This window comes from Hyla sarda, chromosome 12 (genome assembly GCF_029499605.1).
Source record: "Hyla sarda isolate aHylSar1 chromosome 12, aHylSar1.hap1, whole genome shotgun sequence".
NCBI lineage: Eukaryota > Metazoa > Chordata > Amphibia > Anura > Hylidae > Hyla > Hyla sarda.
Genome location: NC_079200.1, coordinates 20,098,998 through 20,117,405, shown reverse-complemented (window position 1 = coordinate 20,117,405; position 18,408 = coordinate 20,098,998). Strand labels below are relative to the sequence as shown.

The 18,408-nt window shown below is 43.3% G+C and overlaps 1 protein-coding gene across 1 annotated transcript in view; it reads left to right on the top strand.

Annotated features, from left to right (window-relative positions):
- The first annotated feature begins 185 nt into the window (after nt 1-185).
- LOC130296267 (NXPE family member 1-like) overlaps nt 186-18,408 on the top strand; it is an 85,967-nt gene continuing 67,744 nt past the window's right edge. Inside the window, exons 1-4 of the mRNA XM_056547659.1 lie at nt 186-325; nt 7,066-7,171; nt 7,725-8,446; nt 10,744-10,805. Of these exons, the coding sequence (XP_056403634.1) occupies nt 186-325; nt 7,066-7,171; nt 7,725-8,446; nt 10,744-10,805 (1,030 nt within the window). The remainder of the gene's footprint in view (nt 326-7,065; nt 7,172-7,724; nt 8,447-10,743; nt 10,806-18,408) is intronic.

Below are 18,408 nucleotides of genomic sequence, written 5' to 3'. Positions count from 1 at the left end.
TTAATTGCTCCACACGGTTTGTTGTTTATCTCCTTGAGTGTCCATGTGGCCTACAGTACGTGGGTCGTACTACCCAATGCCTCAGGGAGAGGATCAACAAACATCGTAGCAATGCAAATTTAGGGTTCACCTTGCATAGTGTATCTCGGCATCTGCTGACCCACCATCAGTCTGATTTCAGTTGCATGAAACTTCAGGCTATAGAAAATATTGCACTTGATAATTCCCAGAGATTCAGCTTATTGAGAAGGAGAGAGCATTTCTGGATCTTTAAACTCCGTACCCTTGTACCGTCTGGTTTGAATGAGTTGGTGGAGACTGCCTTGTGATATTGCAACATTCAGCGGTTATAACATCTTAATAGCTTTATTTTTCCATTAATTATCATTATTATTTTTTTTATAATTTTTTTTTTTTTTTTTTTAATTTTTATTTTTATTTTTTAAATTTTTTTTAAATTTTTTTTTTTTTTTTTTTTTTTAAATCTTTTAGATATGGGTATATGATTGTGTAGACATACTGGATGGGGACGCCTTTTGTCTAAGTATTTATCATCACATTTTGTTAGTAGCTGTCACAGCGTTGACTCCTTATTTATACTATTTTATTATTAAGATCCAGACTTAATTTTATTAGTATTTTAATGTACATTTATTTTGTGTATTTATATATATCAATTCATTTTTTATGTAATCATGTACTGTTTATAGAGATCATCGCATTTTTTATTAATCATTTTCTATCAATTAATTTATTCTGGCGTGTTAAATAATTTATTATGTGTGTTCAGAAGGTACATTTTAGTTTGTGGTTGTTGCCGTTAGAAACGCCCGATATGGACATCCTAAGGCGTGTTTTTTTTTTTTTTTTTTTTTTTTCCCACCCTTTAACATGGGATATTGTGGATTACTTATATCTCTTGCCTTCATTTCATTTATTTATTTTTGTATTTACTTTACCTTTTTCTTCCATAGATGGTGTTGTTCCCTATGTTGTTTACTCACTATGTTGGGCGCTCCGCTGCAAGCTGCGCCCTGTGGACTGTGATTGGTTGTTTTCCGTTCAGAGACGTCTGCTTGGCAACGCGTCCGTGGATACTCCTGTCACTGCTATGCCGGTGCGTGCTGCGAGTGGAGCGCCTTACAATAGACCGATGCCATTGTTTATGTTTATTTTCAGCCACATGGCTATGTTGTTTACCTCGTCAGAGCTCCCGCATGTGTTTGTCACATTGCCGATTCCACCCATGTTATATCACTTAGTACTGTTTATATTGATGTTATATTATTATCATAATCGAACGCACACCTGTATGTTTTAGACAATAATTATTTTCTGCTGTTTCTACATGTAAATTAAGTTTTTTGTAAGTGGACTGGATGTGACATCACATTCAGCCCACCCCTTCCTGACCTGTACCTCCTCCACCTTGCCATTATATAAAGGGTGCTTGTTGTAGCAGCACCTAGATCATCTGAGGAAGGGGAATTTACCCCGAAACGCGTCATGATCCTTTTGTTGTTTTGTGTTCAATAAAATTGCTTGATTAAGAACACTCACCTGCATCCTGTGTATACCTGGATAGAGCAGCGCCTGGATCCATTGGTCTTTTTTCTCACAAGTATTCCATATATTGTCCCTGACAGTAGTTAAAGCTCCAGACGTCGACGCTGCCATGCGCTTTGGTACACACTGACAGGCTCAAGGACTGGCCCACCTTCTCTTCCACAAAATTGTGCAGGACTGGTTCTGCCTTCTTCTCAAAGAAATGACAGCTTGGGACTCTCCACCTGGGCTTGGCACAAGCCATCAGTTCTCTGAAAGGTGCAGAGTCCACCACTTGAAAAGGGAGAGACTGCAGCACCAGCAACTTAGACAGGAGCACATTCAGCTTCTGCGCCGTTGGATGAGTGGGTGCATACTGTTGTCTCTTGGACATGGCATCGCCGATGGATTGCTGGCAGAATGACTGACTCAAAGTAGGAGGAGCAGGAGAATCTGGAGCGACAGAAGGAGGGTATGAAACACAGCTCCCTTTGGCTGAGGTGGTGAACCATTGGCTGACTGAAAGAGGGAGTGGCGTGCTACTGCGTGATGCAGCAGGCTTAACCACCACATCTGAGCCACAGTTGTCCCAGGCTGCTTTATGGTGGGGCAGCATATATTGACGCAGGGCCGTGGTGCCAACATTGGGACCCTGGCCACGATTCACCTTCTGCAGACATATCTTGCATGTGGCTATGTTAACCTCCTCTGGATGCTTGATGAAAAACTGCCCCACTGCACAGCAGCTGATTTTCCCACCAGTCCGCACTAATTGACTGCTACTGCACCGTCTCCAAGAACCCCTATTTCACTATCTCAAGGGAAGGTAGGCTGCCGTGAAGCAGGTGGTCTCTAGTGTTGCTCGCGAATATTCGCAATGCAAATTTTATTCTCGAATATCGCATATTCGCGAATTTGCAAATATTCACGAATATAGCACTATATATTCGTAATTACGAATATTCGTTTTTTTTTTTTTGGTTTGTTTGTTTTTTCACAGTACACATCACAGTGATCACCCCTCTCTGCTTCTAGCATGTGTGGTGTAAAGAAGGCTCTAATACTACTGTGTGAGACTGGCGTACCAATTTTCGCATATGCTAATTATCGCATATGCGAAAATAACACGCGAATATTACGAATATGCAAATTTAGCGAATATATGACGAATATTCATCCATATATTCGCGAAATATCACAAATTCGAATATGGCCTATGCCGCTCAACACAAGTGGTCTCCCCCAGGAACGTTTGGCTCCAGAATTTCCACTTCTGCCTCAGCTTGCTGGCTCAGCTGCTGCCTCAGGGGCAACCTGCCACCCTCTCCTGATGATGATGAAGCCCCTTCTGCACCCGGCTCCCAAGAGCGATCGGCTTCATCATCATCGAGTTGTGTTTGCACATCACTGATGTCCTCCTCAGGTTCCTCAACAGTGTCTGCTTCAGGAGCCTGAACGCTCGCAACACGGCCTCCCACACCACTCTCCTCATCACTACTTTCCTGTCCAGCAAACTGTTCTCCCCCAATTGTTGCATAACTACCAACATGACCTTCGGCTGTCTGAGCATGCTGGGAGTTGTAGTATTGCAACAACTGGAGGCACACTGGTTGGGAAACATCGTCTGTTTCCAATTCAGTGTTTCCCAACCTGTGTGCCTCCTGCTGTTGCAAAACGATAACTCCCAGCATGCGCTGACATACAATACATGCTGGGAGTTGTAGTTTTGCAACAGCTGGAGGCACATGGGTTGGGAAACACTGAGTTAGGAAACAGACAGTGGTGCGGAAACACTGCCGTAGTCTGTTACCTAACTCAGTGCTTCCCAATCCCAACCCATGTGCCTCTAGCTGTTGCATAACTACAACTCCCAGCTTGCACGGTCTGTCAGCATGCACGGGAGTTGTAGTTTTGTACAGGGTACATTCACATGGGCGGAGGTTTACAGCAAATTTCCCGTTTCAAGTTTGAAATGTGGCAAATTTTCCGCTGCAGCGGGAAACTCACTGTAAACCCCCGCCTGTGTATATGTACCCTAAAAACATTACACTAACCCTAAATAAAGAGTAAAACATTACATATACACTAAACCCTTACACTGTCGCCCCCCAATTAAAAAAAAAACGGCTTGTACGTCAGTTTTTCCAAAACGGAGCCTCCAGCTGTTGCAAAATAACAACTCCCAGTATTGCCGGACAGCCACTGACTGTCCAGGCATGTTGGTAATTTTGCAAAAGCTGGAGGCACCCTGTTTGGGGAAGACTGACGTACAGTATTTTTGGTGCAGAAGGCAACTGTAATGCTTGCATCCGGGTACACCCCTATGAAAATCCCTAATTTAGGCCTCAAATGTGCATGGCGCTCTCTCACTTTAGAGTCCTGTCGTATTTCAAGGCAACAGTTTAGGGCCACACATGGGGTATCTCCGTACTCAAGAGAAATTACGATACAAACTTTTGGTGGCTTTTTCTCCTTTTACCCCTTATGAAAAGGAAAAGTTGGGGTCTACATCAGCATGTTAGTGTAATTTTTTTTTTCTAACATGCTGGTGTTGCCCCATACTTTTCATTTTCATAAGAGGAAAAAAGGAAAAAAAGACCCCCAAAATTTGTGACACAATATCTCCCAAGTACGGAAATACACCATATGTAAGCGTAAAATGCTCTGTGGGCGCACAAGGCTCAGGAGTGAGAGCGCACTATGTACATTTGAGGCTTAAACTGGTGATTTGCACAGGGGTGGCTGCTGGTTACAGCGGTTCTGACATAAATGCAAAAAAAAAAATAATACCCACATGTGACCCCATTTTGGAAACTACCCCCCTCACGGAACGTAATAAGGGGTATAGTGAGCCTTAACACGCCACAAGTGACTGACAAATTTTTGGAACAGTGGTCCGTGAAAATGAAAAATGTAATTTTTCATTTGCATAGCCTACTGTTCCAAAGATCTGTCAAACGCCAGTGGGGTGTAAATGCTCACTGCACCCCTTGTTACTTTTCTTGAGGTGTGCAGTTTCCCATATAGTGTGCCATGTGGGGTATTTTTTGCGGATCTGGCACCATGGGGGCTTCCTCAATGAGACATGCCCCACAAAAAACATTTCAGCCAAATTCACTTTCCACGCTCCTTCCCTTTTGAGTCCTCTAGTGCACTCACAGAGCACTTTACATCCACATATGATATATTTCCTTACTCGAGAGAAATGGTGTATTAAATTTTGGGGGGCATTTTCACCTATTACCCCTTGTGAAAATGGAAAATTTGGGGTAATTTAAGCATTTTAGTGAAAAAAATTAAATTTTTCATTTTCACGTCCAACTTTATTGAAAATTTGTCAAACACCTGTGGGGTTTTAAGACTCACTGTACCACTAGTTACATTCCTTGAGGGGTGTAGTTTCCCAAATAGTATACCATGTGGGGTGTTTTTCACTGTTCTGGCACCATAGGGGCTCTCCAAAATCCCATTGTCGCTCCTTCTCTTCTGAGACCTCTAGTGCACCCACAGAGCACTTTACATCCAAATATGAGTTGTTTCCTTACTTGAGAGAAACGGGGTTACAAATTTTGGGGGCTTTTTCTCCTTTTAAAAATAAAAAACATGGGTCTACAAGAACATGTTAGTATAAAAAATGTGAATTTTCAAATTTTTCATGAAATGTTTTAATTTTCACCAAGAAATGATGCAAGTATTGACGGAAATTTGCCACTAACAAAAAGAAGAACAATCTCTGAATCAAATTCATAGGTACAAGCATCCCAGAGTTATTAATGCTTAAAATGACAGTGGTCAGATGTGCAAAAAATGGCCGGGTCCTTAGGGTCAAAATGGGCTCGGTCCCCAAGGGGTTAACATGAAACTTGATATACATGTTACTTATAAGTCAACAACAAACATAGGATATGTGATTTAACCCTTACTCACCCCCATTTGCAAGGGTCGGGGTTTTTGTTTAAAGTCCCATACAAGTCTATGGGAAATATATGTTACTGCATAACTTCCAAACGGCTGGAGATATTTCGATAATACTTGGTCACATGTTACTTATATGTCCACTTAAAATATAGGATAGTTAATTTAACCCTTAACTACCCCCATTTGTGAGGGTCAGGGTTTTTGTTTAAAGTCCCATGCAAATCAATGGGAAATGTTTGTTCCCACATAACTTCCTTACAGCTGGAGATATTTCAATACCTGGTACACATATTACTTATATGTCAAATAAAAATATATGATAATTACATTAAACCTTACCTACACTCTTATATAAAAGATGGGTTTTTGTTTCAAATCCCATGCAAGTATATGGGACTTCCAGTACCTTACTCCACAAGCTCCGCTCTGCATCTCCTGGTGAATGTGTCTGTCCTGCTTGCAAGCCACATCCCATAACACAAAGACACGCCAACACTTGAAGCCCGACCCCTTTTATTACCTCATCTTTTTGTGCATCGGTCTGGCTTGCAAATCACGCCTAGTCCCACAAAGCCACGTCCCCTTCTATTTTCAGTTGACGATATCTACATCACAAATCAGTCTCACCTGAGGACAGGATATGAGGATGGCACATAAGGATGGGATAAGAGGACAGCATATAAGGTCGGGATATGAGGTCGGGATATGAGGTCGGGATATGAGGACGGGATATGAGGACGGGATATGAGGACGGGATATGAGGACGGGATATGAGGACGGGATGTGAGGATGCCAACGTTTCTGCTGCCAATGCAGCCTTTATCAAGGCTACATTGTCAGCAGAAACTTTGTTAGTTTGTATTACCATGGAATAAACCACTGTTTTTACACCTGAATCCTTCGTGTGCTGTGGCATCCTTCCTAGATGTCTAACTTGCCCTGACCGGGGCTCCATTCGCTGCTTGCACCGCCATCATACTATTGTGGGACGTGCTGCTCTATCCTTTCTTGTGCTATATATATATATATATATATATATATATATATAGGCTATCATCTAATAAAAATTAAAAAGAACACCACTTTTTGCCATAAAAAAAAAGAAAAACTAAAAACACCCTGTCACATGACATTTAAAAAAAGTATCAATAATTGGTATCGGCGAGTACTTTAAAAAAAAGTATCGGTGCTCGTACTCTGTCTTAAAAAATGGTATCGGGACATCCCTAGTTTCTTTGTATGTATGGATGGATTACTTGCGTTGTTACAAACATCTGGTGAAAATTGCATGTCAATATCCTTTGGAAATTAAGTGAGAAAAATGGGGACCTGGTCAATACTTATTTCCCCCATTGTATATACAATGTTTAAACACGTAGGTCAGAATTTATCAATTATTTCTCTTGTCTACATAGCACCAACATATTCTGAAGCTCTGTAAAGATATTGGTGACAATCTTCACCACAGAATTTTTAGGAAGCCTAATTAACCCCATTATATAGTAATATTTACACTCGTAAAAAATGCAACATAGGTGTTTTTGTATACATAGTAACATAAAATGAGGAATAATCTAAAAACTAACATAATTTCTCTTCTAGAAAAACCTGTAAAATGTCTATAGATAAGAAGCAAATGTTCATTTTGGGTCTCACAGTTGTTTGTATCTTTGTGGTAAGCTTCACAATCCATCAGAAAAGTGCTCAGGTAGGTTTATTTTAGTCATTGACTTAAAGGAGTATTCCGGGCAAAAACATTTTATCCCCTATCCAAAGGATAGGGGATAAGATGTCTGATCACGGGGGGCCCGCTGCTGAGAACCCCCCCCCCCTCCCCCACGATCTCCCTGCAGCACCCGCATTCTATGTGCTGAATCTCCAGTTTCGGAAACCTCCAGGTTTCTGGGACTGGGGATGGGACGTCACGCCACGCCCCCTCCATTCATGTCTATGGGAGGGGGCGTGAAGCCGTCACGCCCCCTCCCATACACTGACTGGAGGGGGGCGTGGCGTGAGGCCCCCAGTCCTGGAAGCCCGGAGGTTTCCGAAACCGGAGATTCAGCACCCACATAGAATGTGGGTGCTGCAGGGAGATCGTGGGGGGGGGGGGGGGGTCTCAGCAGCGGGCCCCCCGCGATCAGACATCTTATCCCCTATCCTTTGGATAGGGGATAAAATGTTTTTGCCCGGGATACCCCTTTAAGATCAGACACTGCTAACAAAGCTTAATTTCTTATAACATGTGGCTGTTTTTCTTTCAGCCTTTAAAGCTTGACTATATGCAAGTAAAAAAATGTATAACTTCTTGGGGGGCTGCTTCGACAACTACAGAATCATCAAGTAAAACAAGTACTATATACCTACAAATAAAACAGATAATGACTCTCATAAATCAAACTATTCCAAATGTGGATTTTACAGATTTAAACAAGACAACCAGTGCCAAACATAGCACAGCAACCATTGTAGACTATAAACCTACATACTGTGTTGGAGAGGATATAACAGTTCGAGTCGATATGTATAACTACTTGGGAGAAAAGAAGACTTATGGAGGAGACTTCTTACGAGCTCGGATTTTTTCTCCAAATCTTGCAGCAGGAGCTTCTGGGAAAATTGAGGATTTTAAAAATGGGACCTATAATGTGTATTTTACTCTTTTTTGGGAAGGTGTAATGCAGATATCCATCCTCATGATGCATCCCAGTGAAGGGGTCTCTGCTTTATGGAACTCGAGGAACAAAGGATACAAATATATTGCTTATACTGGTATATTCCTCAATAGAAGCCAAGAGGTTCAGACGGAATGTGGATTTTTTTTTTATTCACACAAAGAAAAATGTGAATATCTAGACACAAAATATGGAGAATCCTTCTACTGTATTAGACCACCAGGGGTAGCTTGTGAAGCTTTCATATTCCTGAAGAGTAGAAACACACCTTACACGGATCTCACCAATGTGCAGAAGAAGCTCTTTACCAGGTAAGCACATATTTGAAATAATAGGGTTCACAGAAGAAGCATATGCTACATACTAACAAAAAATAAAGTATCGATGACTTAAAAATATAACTTTTTAAATTATCTCTTCAAATTACAAACATTTTATAGGATCTACCACACAGTTCCTAAAATCCTGAAATGTATCCTGTTTAACTTTTGAGATATACAAAAAATCAGTTGAGTCCCCTCTTGAAAAGTTCAATATAACAGATGCCCATGAACTCTCAGAGCTCCATGTAACTCTTCATAGCAACTGAATACAACACACGTGTAGGGCAATCAAATGCTGGCAGCACGCCAACTTAAACGTTTCATATGGTGAGGGACTTTATATATATATATATATATATATATATATATATATATATATATATATTATAATCTATGGAAAACAGCAGCATTTTCAGTATGTTCACCAGTCATGGCACAACGTTTCAGGGGCGGACCCCCTTATTCATGGCGCATGAATAAGGGGGTCCGCCCCTGAAACATTGTACCATGACTGGTGAACATACTGAAAATGCTGCTGTTTTCCATGGATTATAATTAAAAAGTCCTGCGAGGCTAACCATTGTGCAATATGGATTAAGAAAATAAACCCGGAAGAATCTTACATTTTTCAAGATACGTGAGTTATGTCTTTTAAAGTCACTCACCATATGAAATGGTGAAGTTGGCGTGCTGCTAGCATTTGATTGCCCTACACGTGTGTTGTATCCTGTTTAACTTTTCCCAGGCAGACACTAACAAAATGTTTTTAGGCCTTGATGGTACTAAAGCCACAGGTATTCTACATATGTTTTTATACTATCGTAGGTAATAGAACTTATGTACTAGGGTCTCTTATTACTTTCTGTAATAAGAAACACAAATTCACAGATCTGTATTCTGTGGTGATGGTGCCCAAGCAACAGGTATTCTTTATAATTTTTCATGTTATATCATGTACTAGAACTTCATCGGTTACTGTATTTATCGGCGTATAGCACACTCTTTAAACTAAAATTTTAAGCTAAAAGTCTATCTGCGTCTTTAATGCTTATAAACTTTTTCAGGCCCCGCAGAAGCAGCTGTGGTTCAATGATTTAAAGCAGCCGATTTAAATAATGTAACTGCAGCAGCTTCTCCAAGGCCAGAGTCCCGCCGCCGCTGCTGCCCGATTCCCATGTCCCTCCCAATCCTCGACTTTCATATATACCTGCTGGCGTGCTCCTGCAGGCTCGGGCAGCGTCCTGCGCTGTAGCTGTGCGCTGACAAGTGACGTCCTTAAACCTTTTTTACCCAAATTTTCTTAGAGAAATGTGGGTGCATGTAATGGGCCGGTGCGTGTTTATACCCAGATAAACGCAGTGTGCTTACTTTGCGTAGCAGGCAGCAAAGCACAGTGGCACTGAAACAATTGGTATCAAAGTCTATTTCTTAAACTTGACTCAAAGTGGAATTTTTCTATTCTTATTTGTATTTTTATTTTCTGATCCCTCCCCTAGTCCCCTGCTCTTCACTCTGCTTTCTTTTTATTCTGTGATGCATCATCCCCATAGGGACTGACCCACTCAACCTCAACTCAATGACTGGCGGCAGCAGTGTCCCCCCTAAGTCAGTAAATTGGTTGAGCGGAAATATATACTAGTCATACTTTCTCCCAGACTAAGATGTAACTTTTAATGATGTATTAGTATAAAACATAGGTACAACACAATTATATTTTAAAAGCACCAGTGTCACCAGCTAGAAAGTGGCAATAGTGCGTCATTGTGAACTTGATCACTGGGGGTGGGGGGGATGGTGACGCCCAGTAATACACACCACTTAAGGTATCAAATACTGTATAACTGTTGATTGCTGCAAAAGATATAAGTCCCAAACTGGTGACAAAAGCTATTTAAAACCTCAGACAACTAGCCCCCCTGACATGTTTCACTCAAAAAGGCTTCATCAGAGGTCTGGGCTAATGGTTGAGTGGGTAGTCTTGACAGGTCACTAGAACCATCTGAAGGAAACCATCTGAATTGTAGCTGCAGGTGATCAGGGTATGTGAGTACCATTCATTTTTTGTTTTATCGAACTCCTATTCATTTATAAACAGTTTCTTATCCCCAGACAAGACCATTAACTAACTATTATATTATTATTGGGTTCGAAAGCATGAATTTACTTAAAACAAGGCAGCTGGATGAAATGCTGCTTAAGCTCAGACAGACTTGAGAACAAGTGTCATCAATGTAAAAACATGTTTTCAGTACATTATGTTTTTTTTTCTCACTATGATATTAAAGGTCCAATATAAGAGCAGAGATATCCAAGCAAGTAAAAACTGTTAATGTTTCGCACTGCACCAGTAAGTATATATATATATATGTATTTTTTTTTATAACTATTTATGGAGGTTTCAGAAGGTCACTGTTAGAGATCAAACCCTGCAAACCTAAATTGAATCTGAATTTAGGGGTAACCATGACTTGCATGAACCTGGCAATGTGCGCAATAATAGCACAAGGGGTGAGAAACACACGGTGTTTTGTCACCTACAGGAAGAAGTAATGGGAGAGAGAGAGAGAGAGAGAGAGAGAGAGAGAGAGAGAGATAAACAGATTTGTAAATTACTACAATTAAAAAAAAATCTTAATTCTTCCAGTACTTATTAGCTGCTGTATGCTTCAGAGGAAGTTGTGTCGTTCTTTTCTGTCTGACCACAGTGCTCTCTGACGCCTCCTGTATCCGTGTCAGGAACTGTCCATAGTAGGAGCAAATCCCCAGAGCAAACCTATCCTGCCCTGGACAGTTCCTGACATGGACAGAGGTGTCAGCAGAGAGCACTGTGGTCAGACCAGAAAGAACTACACGACTTTCTCTGGAGCATACGGCAGCTGATAAGTACTGGAAGGATTAAGATTGTTTAGTAGAAGTAATTTACAAATCTGTATAACTTTCTGGCAGCAGTTGATTTCAAATGTCTTTTTTCCTCCAGATTACCCTTTTAAGGGGGTTCTCCAGGATAAGAATAACAGTGGTAATTTCTTGCAAAAATAGCGCCACCCTGACCTCAGGTTGTGTGTGGTATTGCAGCTCAGTTCTTTTGAAGTGAATGGAGCCAAGGTGTAATACCACACAACACACAACCTAAGGACAGGTGTGGTGCTGTTTTGGAAGAAATTAGCTCAGTTTTACTATTCCTGGATAAGCTTTTAACCCCTTAAGGACACAGGGTGTATCCATACACCCCCGTTTACAAGTCCTTAAGGACACAGGGCGTATGGATACGCCCTGCGCATTTCCGGCCCCCGCCGCTAGCCGGAGGGGAGCCGGTGCCGGATGTTACCAAACTCTGTGTTTCACAACCAGTGTGCCTCCAGCTGTTGCAAAACTACAACTCCCAGCATGCACTGATAGACCGTACATGCTGAGAGTTGTAGTTTTGCAACAGCTGGAGGTATTTCCCCCCCCCCCCCCAATGTGAACGTACAGGGTACACTCACATGGGCGGAGGTTTACAGTAAGTATCCGGCTGCAAGTTTGAGCTGCGGCAAATTTTCTGCCGCAGCTCAAACTGCCAGCGAGAAACTACTGTGAACCCCGGCCCGTGCGACTGTACCCTAAAAACACTACACAAACACAAAATAAAATAAAAAGTAAAAAAAAACTACATATACAAATACCCCTACACAGCCCCCTCCCCAATAAAAATGAAAAACGTCTGGTACAGCACTGTTTCCAAAATGGAGCCTCCAGCTGTTGCAAAACAACTTCTCCCAGTATTGCCAGATAGCCACTGACTGTCCAGGCATGCTGGGAGTTTTACCACAGCTGGAGGCCTCCTGTTTGGGAATCACTGGTGTAGAATACCCCTGTGTTCACCCCTATGCAAGTCCCTAATTTAGGCCTCAAATGCGCATGGCGCTCTCACTTTGGAGCCCTGTCGTATTTCAAGGCAACAGTTTAGAGTCACATACCCTTTTTTTTTTTACATATGCAAAAGTCGTGAATCACCTGTGGGGCATTAAGGTTCACTTTACCCCTTGTTATGTTCCCCGAGGGGTCTAGTTTCCAAAATGGTATGCCATGTGTTTTTTTTTTGCTGTTCTGGTACCATAGGGGCTCCCTAAATGCGGCATGCCCCCAGAGCAAAATTTGCTTTCAAAAAGCCAAATGTGACTCCTTCTCTTCTGAGACCTGTAGTGCGCAAGCAGAGCACTTTTCACCCCCATATGGGGTGTTTTCTGAATCGGGAGAAATTGGGCTTCACATTTTGGGGGGTATTTTCTGCTATTACCATTTTTAAAAATGTAACATTTTTGGGAAACCAAGCATTTTAGGTAAAATTATTATTTTTTTTTTACATATACAAAAGTCGTGAATCACCTGTGGGGTATTAAGGTTCACTTTACCCCTTGTTATGTTCCCCGAGGGGTCTAGTTTCCAAAATAGTATGCAATGTGGGTTTTTTTTTTTTTTGCTGTTCTGGCACCATAGGGGCTTCCTAAAGGTGACATGCCCCCCAAAAACCATTTGTCGCTCCTTCCCTTCTGAGCCCTCTACTGCGCCCGCCGAACACTTTACATGGACATATGAGGTATGTCCTTACTCGAGAGAAATTGGGCTTCAAATACAAGTAAAATTTTTCTCCTTTTTAACCTCTTGCAAAAATTCAAAAATTGGGTCTACAAGAACATGCGCGTGTAAAAAATTAAGATTTTGAATTTTCTCCTTCACTTTACTGCTATTTCTGTGAAACACCTAAAGGGTTAAAACACTTACGGAATGTTTTTATAATGGGGTCTTTTATGGGGTATTTCTAATATGAAGACCCTTCAAATCCACTTCAAAACTGAACTGGTCACTGAAAAATAGTGAGTTTGAAAATTTAGTGAAACATGTCAAAATTGCTGCTGAACTTTGAAACCCTCTGGTGTCTTCCAAAAGTAAAAACTCATACATTTTATGATGCAAACATAAAGTAGACATATCGTATATGTGAACCCAAATTTTTTTTATTTTGAATATCCATTTTCCTTACAAGCAGAGAGCTTCAAAGTTAGAAAAATGCAACATTTTCATTTTTTTTATCAAATTTGGGGATTTTTCACCAAGAAAGGATGCAAGTTACCATAAAATTTTACCACTATGTTAAAGTAGAATATGTCACGAAAAAACTATCTCGGAATCAGAATGATAGGTAAAAGTATCCCAGAGTTATTAATGTTTAAAGTGACAGTGGTCAGATGTTCAAAAAATGCTCTGGTCCTTAAGGTGAAAAAGGGCTCAGTCCTTAAGGGGTTAAATATGTGGGCTGGGGCGGACGGAGAAGACGTGCTTCAGTACATCTCCCCCTGGAGCTGAGATAAATGACAGGATAAACCTGCTTACAGCACCCCAACGCACCCAAAACCCACTCCGGTGGTCTCCTAAAGAGGTGAGGAACACCCGGACACCAGCCGGTCCTCAGAGAACAACGTGGGACCGGACACGTACAGGACCTGGCGCCATTTTGAGGCAAGTCCCCTCCACAGCCCCGTCCCACAGCCCCGTCCCTCGCCTGCGCTCACTCACCTATAGTAGAGGTCTGCTGGCTCCGGCAGCTGCCGACACACAGGCGGCGTCCTGATGATTCCCCCACTCGGGAAGCGCTTCTCACACGCCGCTGCTCGTGGTGGCGGGAGGCCCTGGCAGCGACACACGCCATCTTAGCTGCAGGGCTGAGCGATCTGGGGGGGAGAAAACAAGTGGCGTGATAGTGAGGAGACTACAGAGTCCCCTCGCCTCCGCTCTACCTCTACTCTCCCTCACCTCTCTGAAGTCGGAGATAAGAAGCCTGCTTCATCAGTGCAGCAGTCGGCTGATATATGCTCCCGGTATAGGGAGCCATAACCCCCACACAGTGACACACAGGCTGTGGACTGGTCAAGACAGGGGTAGGAGCAGCGCTAATTCAGAGCTCTCACCACGCATTTACATTACTGTTGGATGTGCAATGTGACTAAGGAGCTCCCCTGTTCTATAATAACCCCTGTTCTATAATAACCCCTGTTCTATAATAACCCCTGTTCTATAATAACCCAGCTCTGCATTCATCTCAAAGGAATCTGCTGGGCAGCTGAACTTTCAGAACTCTTATTATCAAGCTATAGCAATTGCATCTTCAGCTCTCTGCCGCCATCTTGTGGCCACTCTCCAGACTGCACCTCAGTAGCTATTACAGCTCAGTGTCAAATTCTATGTTATACCATTCTAGCTCTGGGTGCCTCTGCCCCCCCCCCCCCCCCCGTCGCACCTGTCCCCCCTGGCATGCTAGTAGCCGATAGCCAAAACCAAAGTCTGAACCTTTAACCCCCGACCGCCACTCCATTAATCAATTTTGTCTGCCTGACATGTGAGAATGCTGTTGTGAAACTACCTAAGGTTCGACAGGGACTGTGAGATGTGAAACGAATTCCTACCAGTTTCCCTCCCCGCATTGGATGCAGAGCAATACCCTACTACTTAACTAATACTACAGGATGGTCAAAGTCGGTCCACCCAAAACCAGACCAGACTCTCCGTACCGCAAAAAAGGTGTGGCGGGTGACCACGAAAGTGATTCTGAGGATCTAGTATTGAATAATGCCCTGCCTCTATCCCGCACATTCATGGACAAACTACTAAGGACGGCTCTGGAAGCAGTCTCTAAGGACTTACAGGAATTAAAATCTGACATGAAGCAGATCGGGCATAGGGTCGAACAGCTGGAATCTACACAATCGCAGGTCATATCCTACACGTCGGCTTCCACCTCAGCTTTAACCTCCTGTCAGTCGCACCTAAACAAAGTGATTGATTGGCTAGAAGATCAGGACAATAGGGGCAGGAGAAATAACCTGAGAATCAAGGGCCTGCCTGAGACAATCTTGCCGGAATCCCTCAGCTCCACGCTAAAACTCATCTTCATAAATATCTTGGGCGACGCGTATCCTTTAGAGATTAGTGTTGAGCGGCATAGGCCATATTCGAATTCGCGAATATTCGCGAATATATGGACGAATATTCATCATATTCTTTTATTTTCGCATATGCGAATATTCGCGTGTGCGAAAATTAACATATGCGAAAATTTGCATATACAAAAATTTACATAAGCGAAAATTCGCATATGCAAATTTTCGTATATGCGAAAATTCGCACACCAGTCTCACACAGTAGTATTAGAGCCTTCTTACACCACATAAGCTGGAAGCAGAGAGGGATGATCACTGTGATGTGTACTGTGAAAAAAAAACAAAAAAAACGAATATTCGTAATTTCGAATACATAGCGCTATATTCGCGAATAAAATTCGAATTGCGAATATTCGCGAGCAACACTATTAGAGATTCAAATTGAAAGGGCTCATAGATCCCTGCAGGTAAAGCCTAAACCACAAGATCCCCCGAGGGACGTCATCTGCCGCCTATTGAACTCCACAGTGAGGGACGACATCCTGAAAACGACAAGATCTGCCCCGGACCTAGTGTTTGAAGGCACACACCTGGCCATATTCCAAGATTTAGCAAGGATCACCCTGTCAAAAAGAAATATGCTGCGACCGCTGACATCACACCTGCGCTCCAAGAATATCGTATATAGATGGCTGTTCCCCTTTGGGATCTCATTCACGGTGGACGGTGAAAGATTTGTCATAAGAACCAGACAAGAGCTGTCCCCGGCGTTTGAGGTGCTTGGTCAGAACGACCTGGATGTACCTGACTGGTCCACTGTTATTGACTTGACCGCACTCCCAGCGATTGTGCCTCCTACGCCATGGGAAGAGGCGGGATCCCAGAGGTCTCAGAGGGGCAAGAAGAAATCCAACAAGATGACCCCTAAACGGATCGATATGGACTCAGTGTGAAGTCGACCCTAGTCCTTTCTCTTTTTCTCCTTTTGTCCCTCACAGGTTAAAACAGCTGGACCCTCTCCTCTTCTTCCGGCAAGACATGGGAGTATGATGGACCCCTCCCTCCGCCATCATCCGGAGAGGGAGCAACGGGCCTCCTGGTGTAAACTGTTTGCTTTGATTTATTCCTCATGAACACTACCCGCATAACCAACATAACCAACAGAACCTAGATTGGTCACCATACAACCACCACTTCTAGTTAATGTATTTTAAGATGTATATATACTAATTGAACAAAGCCGATATTTGTACTCCAATCACCTAGCCCCCCCCCCCCCTACTTGTCCCCCTTAATCTAGCCGGGAGCTGGGCGGTTATATCGGGGATCACATGGTTTAAACTCACATCGGGGTGCATTGAGTGAACGGTTATTACTTCCTGACTTGATCGCATAGATCCATTCTTCCTGCACACCACCCACACTCACTAGCCACTCTAGATTAGTTCAAATATAACAGTCATTTCTTATTAGCTTAACCTAAACTGTGCATGCCTTTTTTTTTTATTTTTTGCTAACCGATGATGATATATGTTCCCAGGTTGCCTGACCCCCCCCCCCCTGGCCCCCATTCCCACTCCGGGACCTAATGGTCGTGCTGCTGGTGCACAAGTTTGATCCTACCCTCAGGCACAGTGGACAGATAGTTATTCTTCTATCCTTACATTGCTACTTCACCTGGAACACCCGTATCTGGCTCCCACTCGCTCTGAACCCATGCTCGTTGTGCCCTATACTCCCCCCCCTCCACTCCCTAACCCATGGCCTTCCTAGAGCTCTGCATCCCCCGTAACCTCTTACCCCCCCCCTCCTCCTCCCTCCCTCCCCTCCCCCTCACTAACTTCCCTAACCTCTATTCCGCTGACCTCCCCCCCCCTTCTACCCACAATCCTCCAAGTGTCCCTGTAGCCCTAATACCCCCCCCCCCCCAGGCAATACCCTATACGTGTGGTACCCCACTTCCCTCCCCCTAATGGGATTTCCTCCCTCCCCCGGCATACCGACGAATGAGCAACCTCCCCCCCCCACTTTGCTAAACCGCATCTCCTTCCTCTTATCTTTAGACCCCCCCCCATGCACACCACGCCATGTAGGGATTCTAGTCCCTCCATTACCCCCCTTTAACTTCCCCTCCCCCTTCCCTCTTCCACTGCCTCCCCCCTTCCCCCGCCCTTCCCATCCTTCCCCCTCCCTAGTATTGTCCCTTTTTATGACACTACCGGTGGACATGTTACCTGTTGCATTCTCAGTTTTTGCACCTAGAATGTCTTACGGTCCCATGATGAACCTACAACCACTAATTAGGTAGACTTGTACGAAGTTTCATTGTTATTTGCTTAGTTCAATATATAGTACTTGATACTTGAAGGGTGTTGGTCGGAGATCCGACCACTCCCGTATTTAACACCCTCCTGGTGTTTTTTGTATTCTTCACCCGAAAGAGTCTACCTAGGCTCTTGACACAACCCACTTAGGGTTAATTGCTTTCACTGTTCTTCTTTCTTCTCCTACCTTCACTTCTCTGGCCTCAGGGACCCTCTACTTTTTCTCACTCCTTCTGCCGTTCTCTTCCTTGCGCTCCTACTTCTTTCTCTTCCACCCCCCCCCCTTTTTCACACCTCTCTCCTGCCAGTCACCCTACGTCCTCGCCCATCACACCCCTACCCTTACGCCTTCCCCACACCGACATATCGGTGTCACCCAGTCCTTCAGGTGTCTGTAGATTTATATGGCACAGGTGAAGTTCTGCTCATATAACGTTAAAGGGTTTAACTCTCCCTCCAAGAGACATGGAGTTTTGTCTCTCCTGAAAAAAGACAAAGTTTCAGTATTGTTTTTACAGGAAACTCATTTCAAACATAATAGACTGCCTAAACTCCCCACTCAATACTTCTCTTCTTGGTTCCATAGTTGCAGTTCCAACTCATCTTCCAGAGGCGTTGCGGTTGCATTCCATAGGGACGTGCCCTTCACCCTCCAAGAGAGCTGTGATGGAGGAGATGGCCGCTCACTGTTCTTGAAAGGTAAAATGGG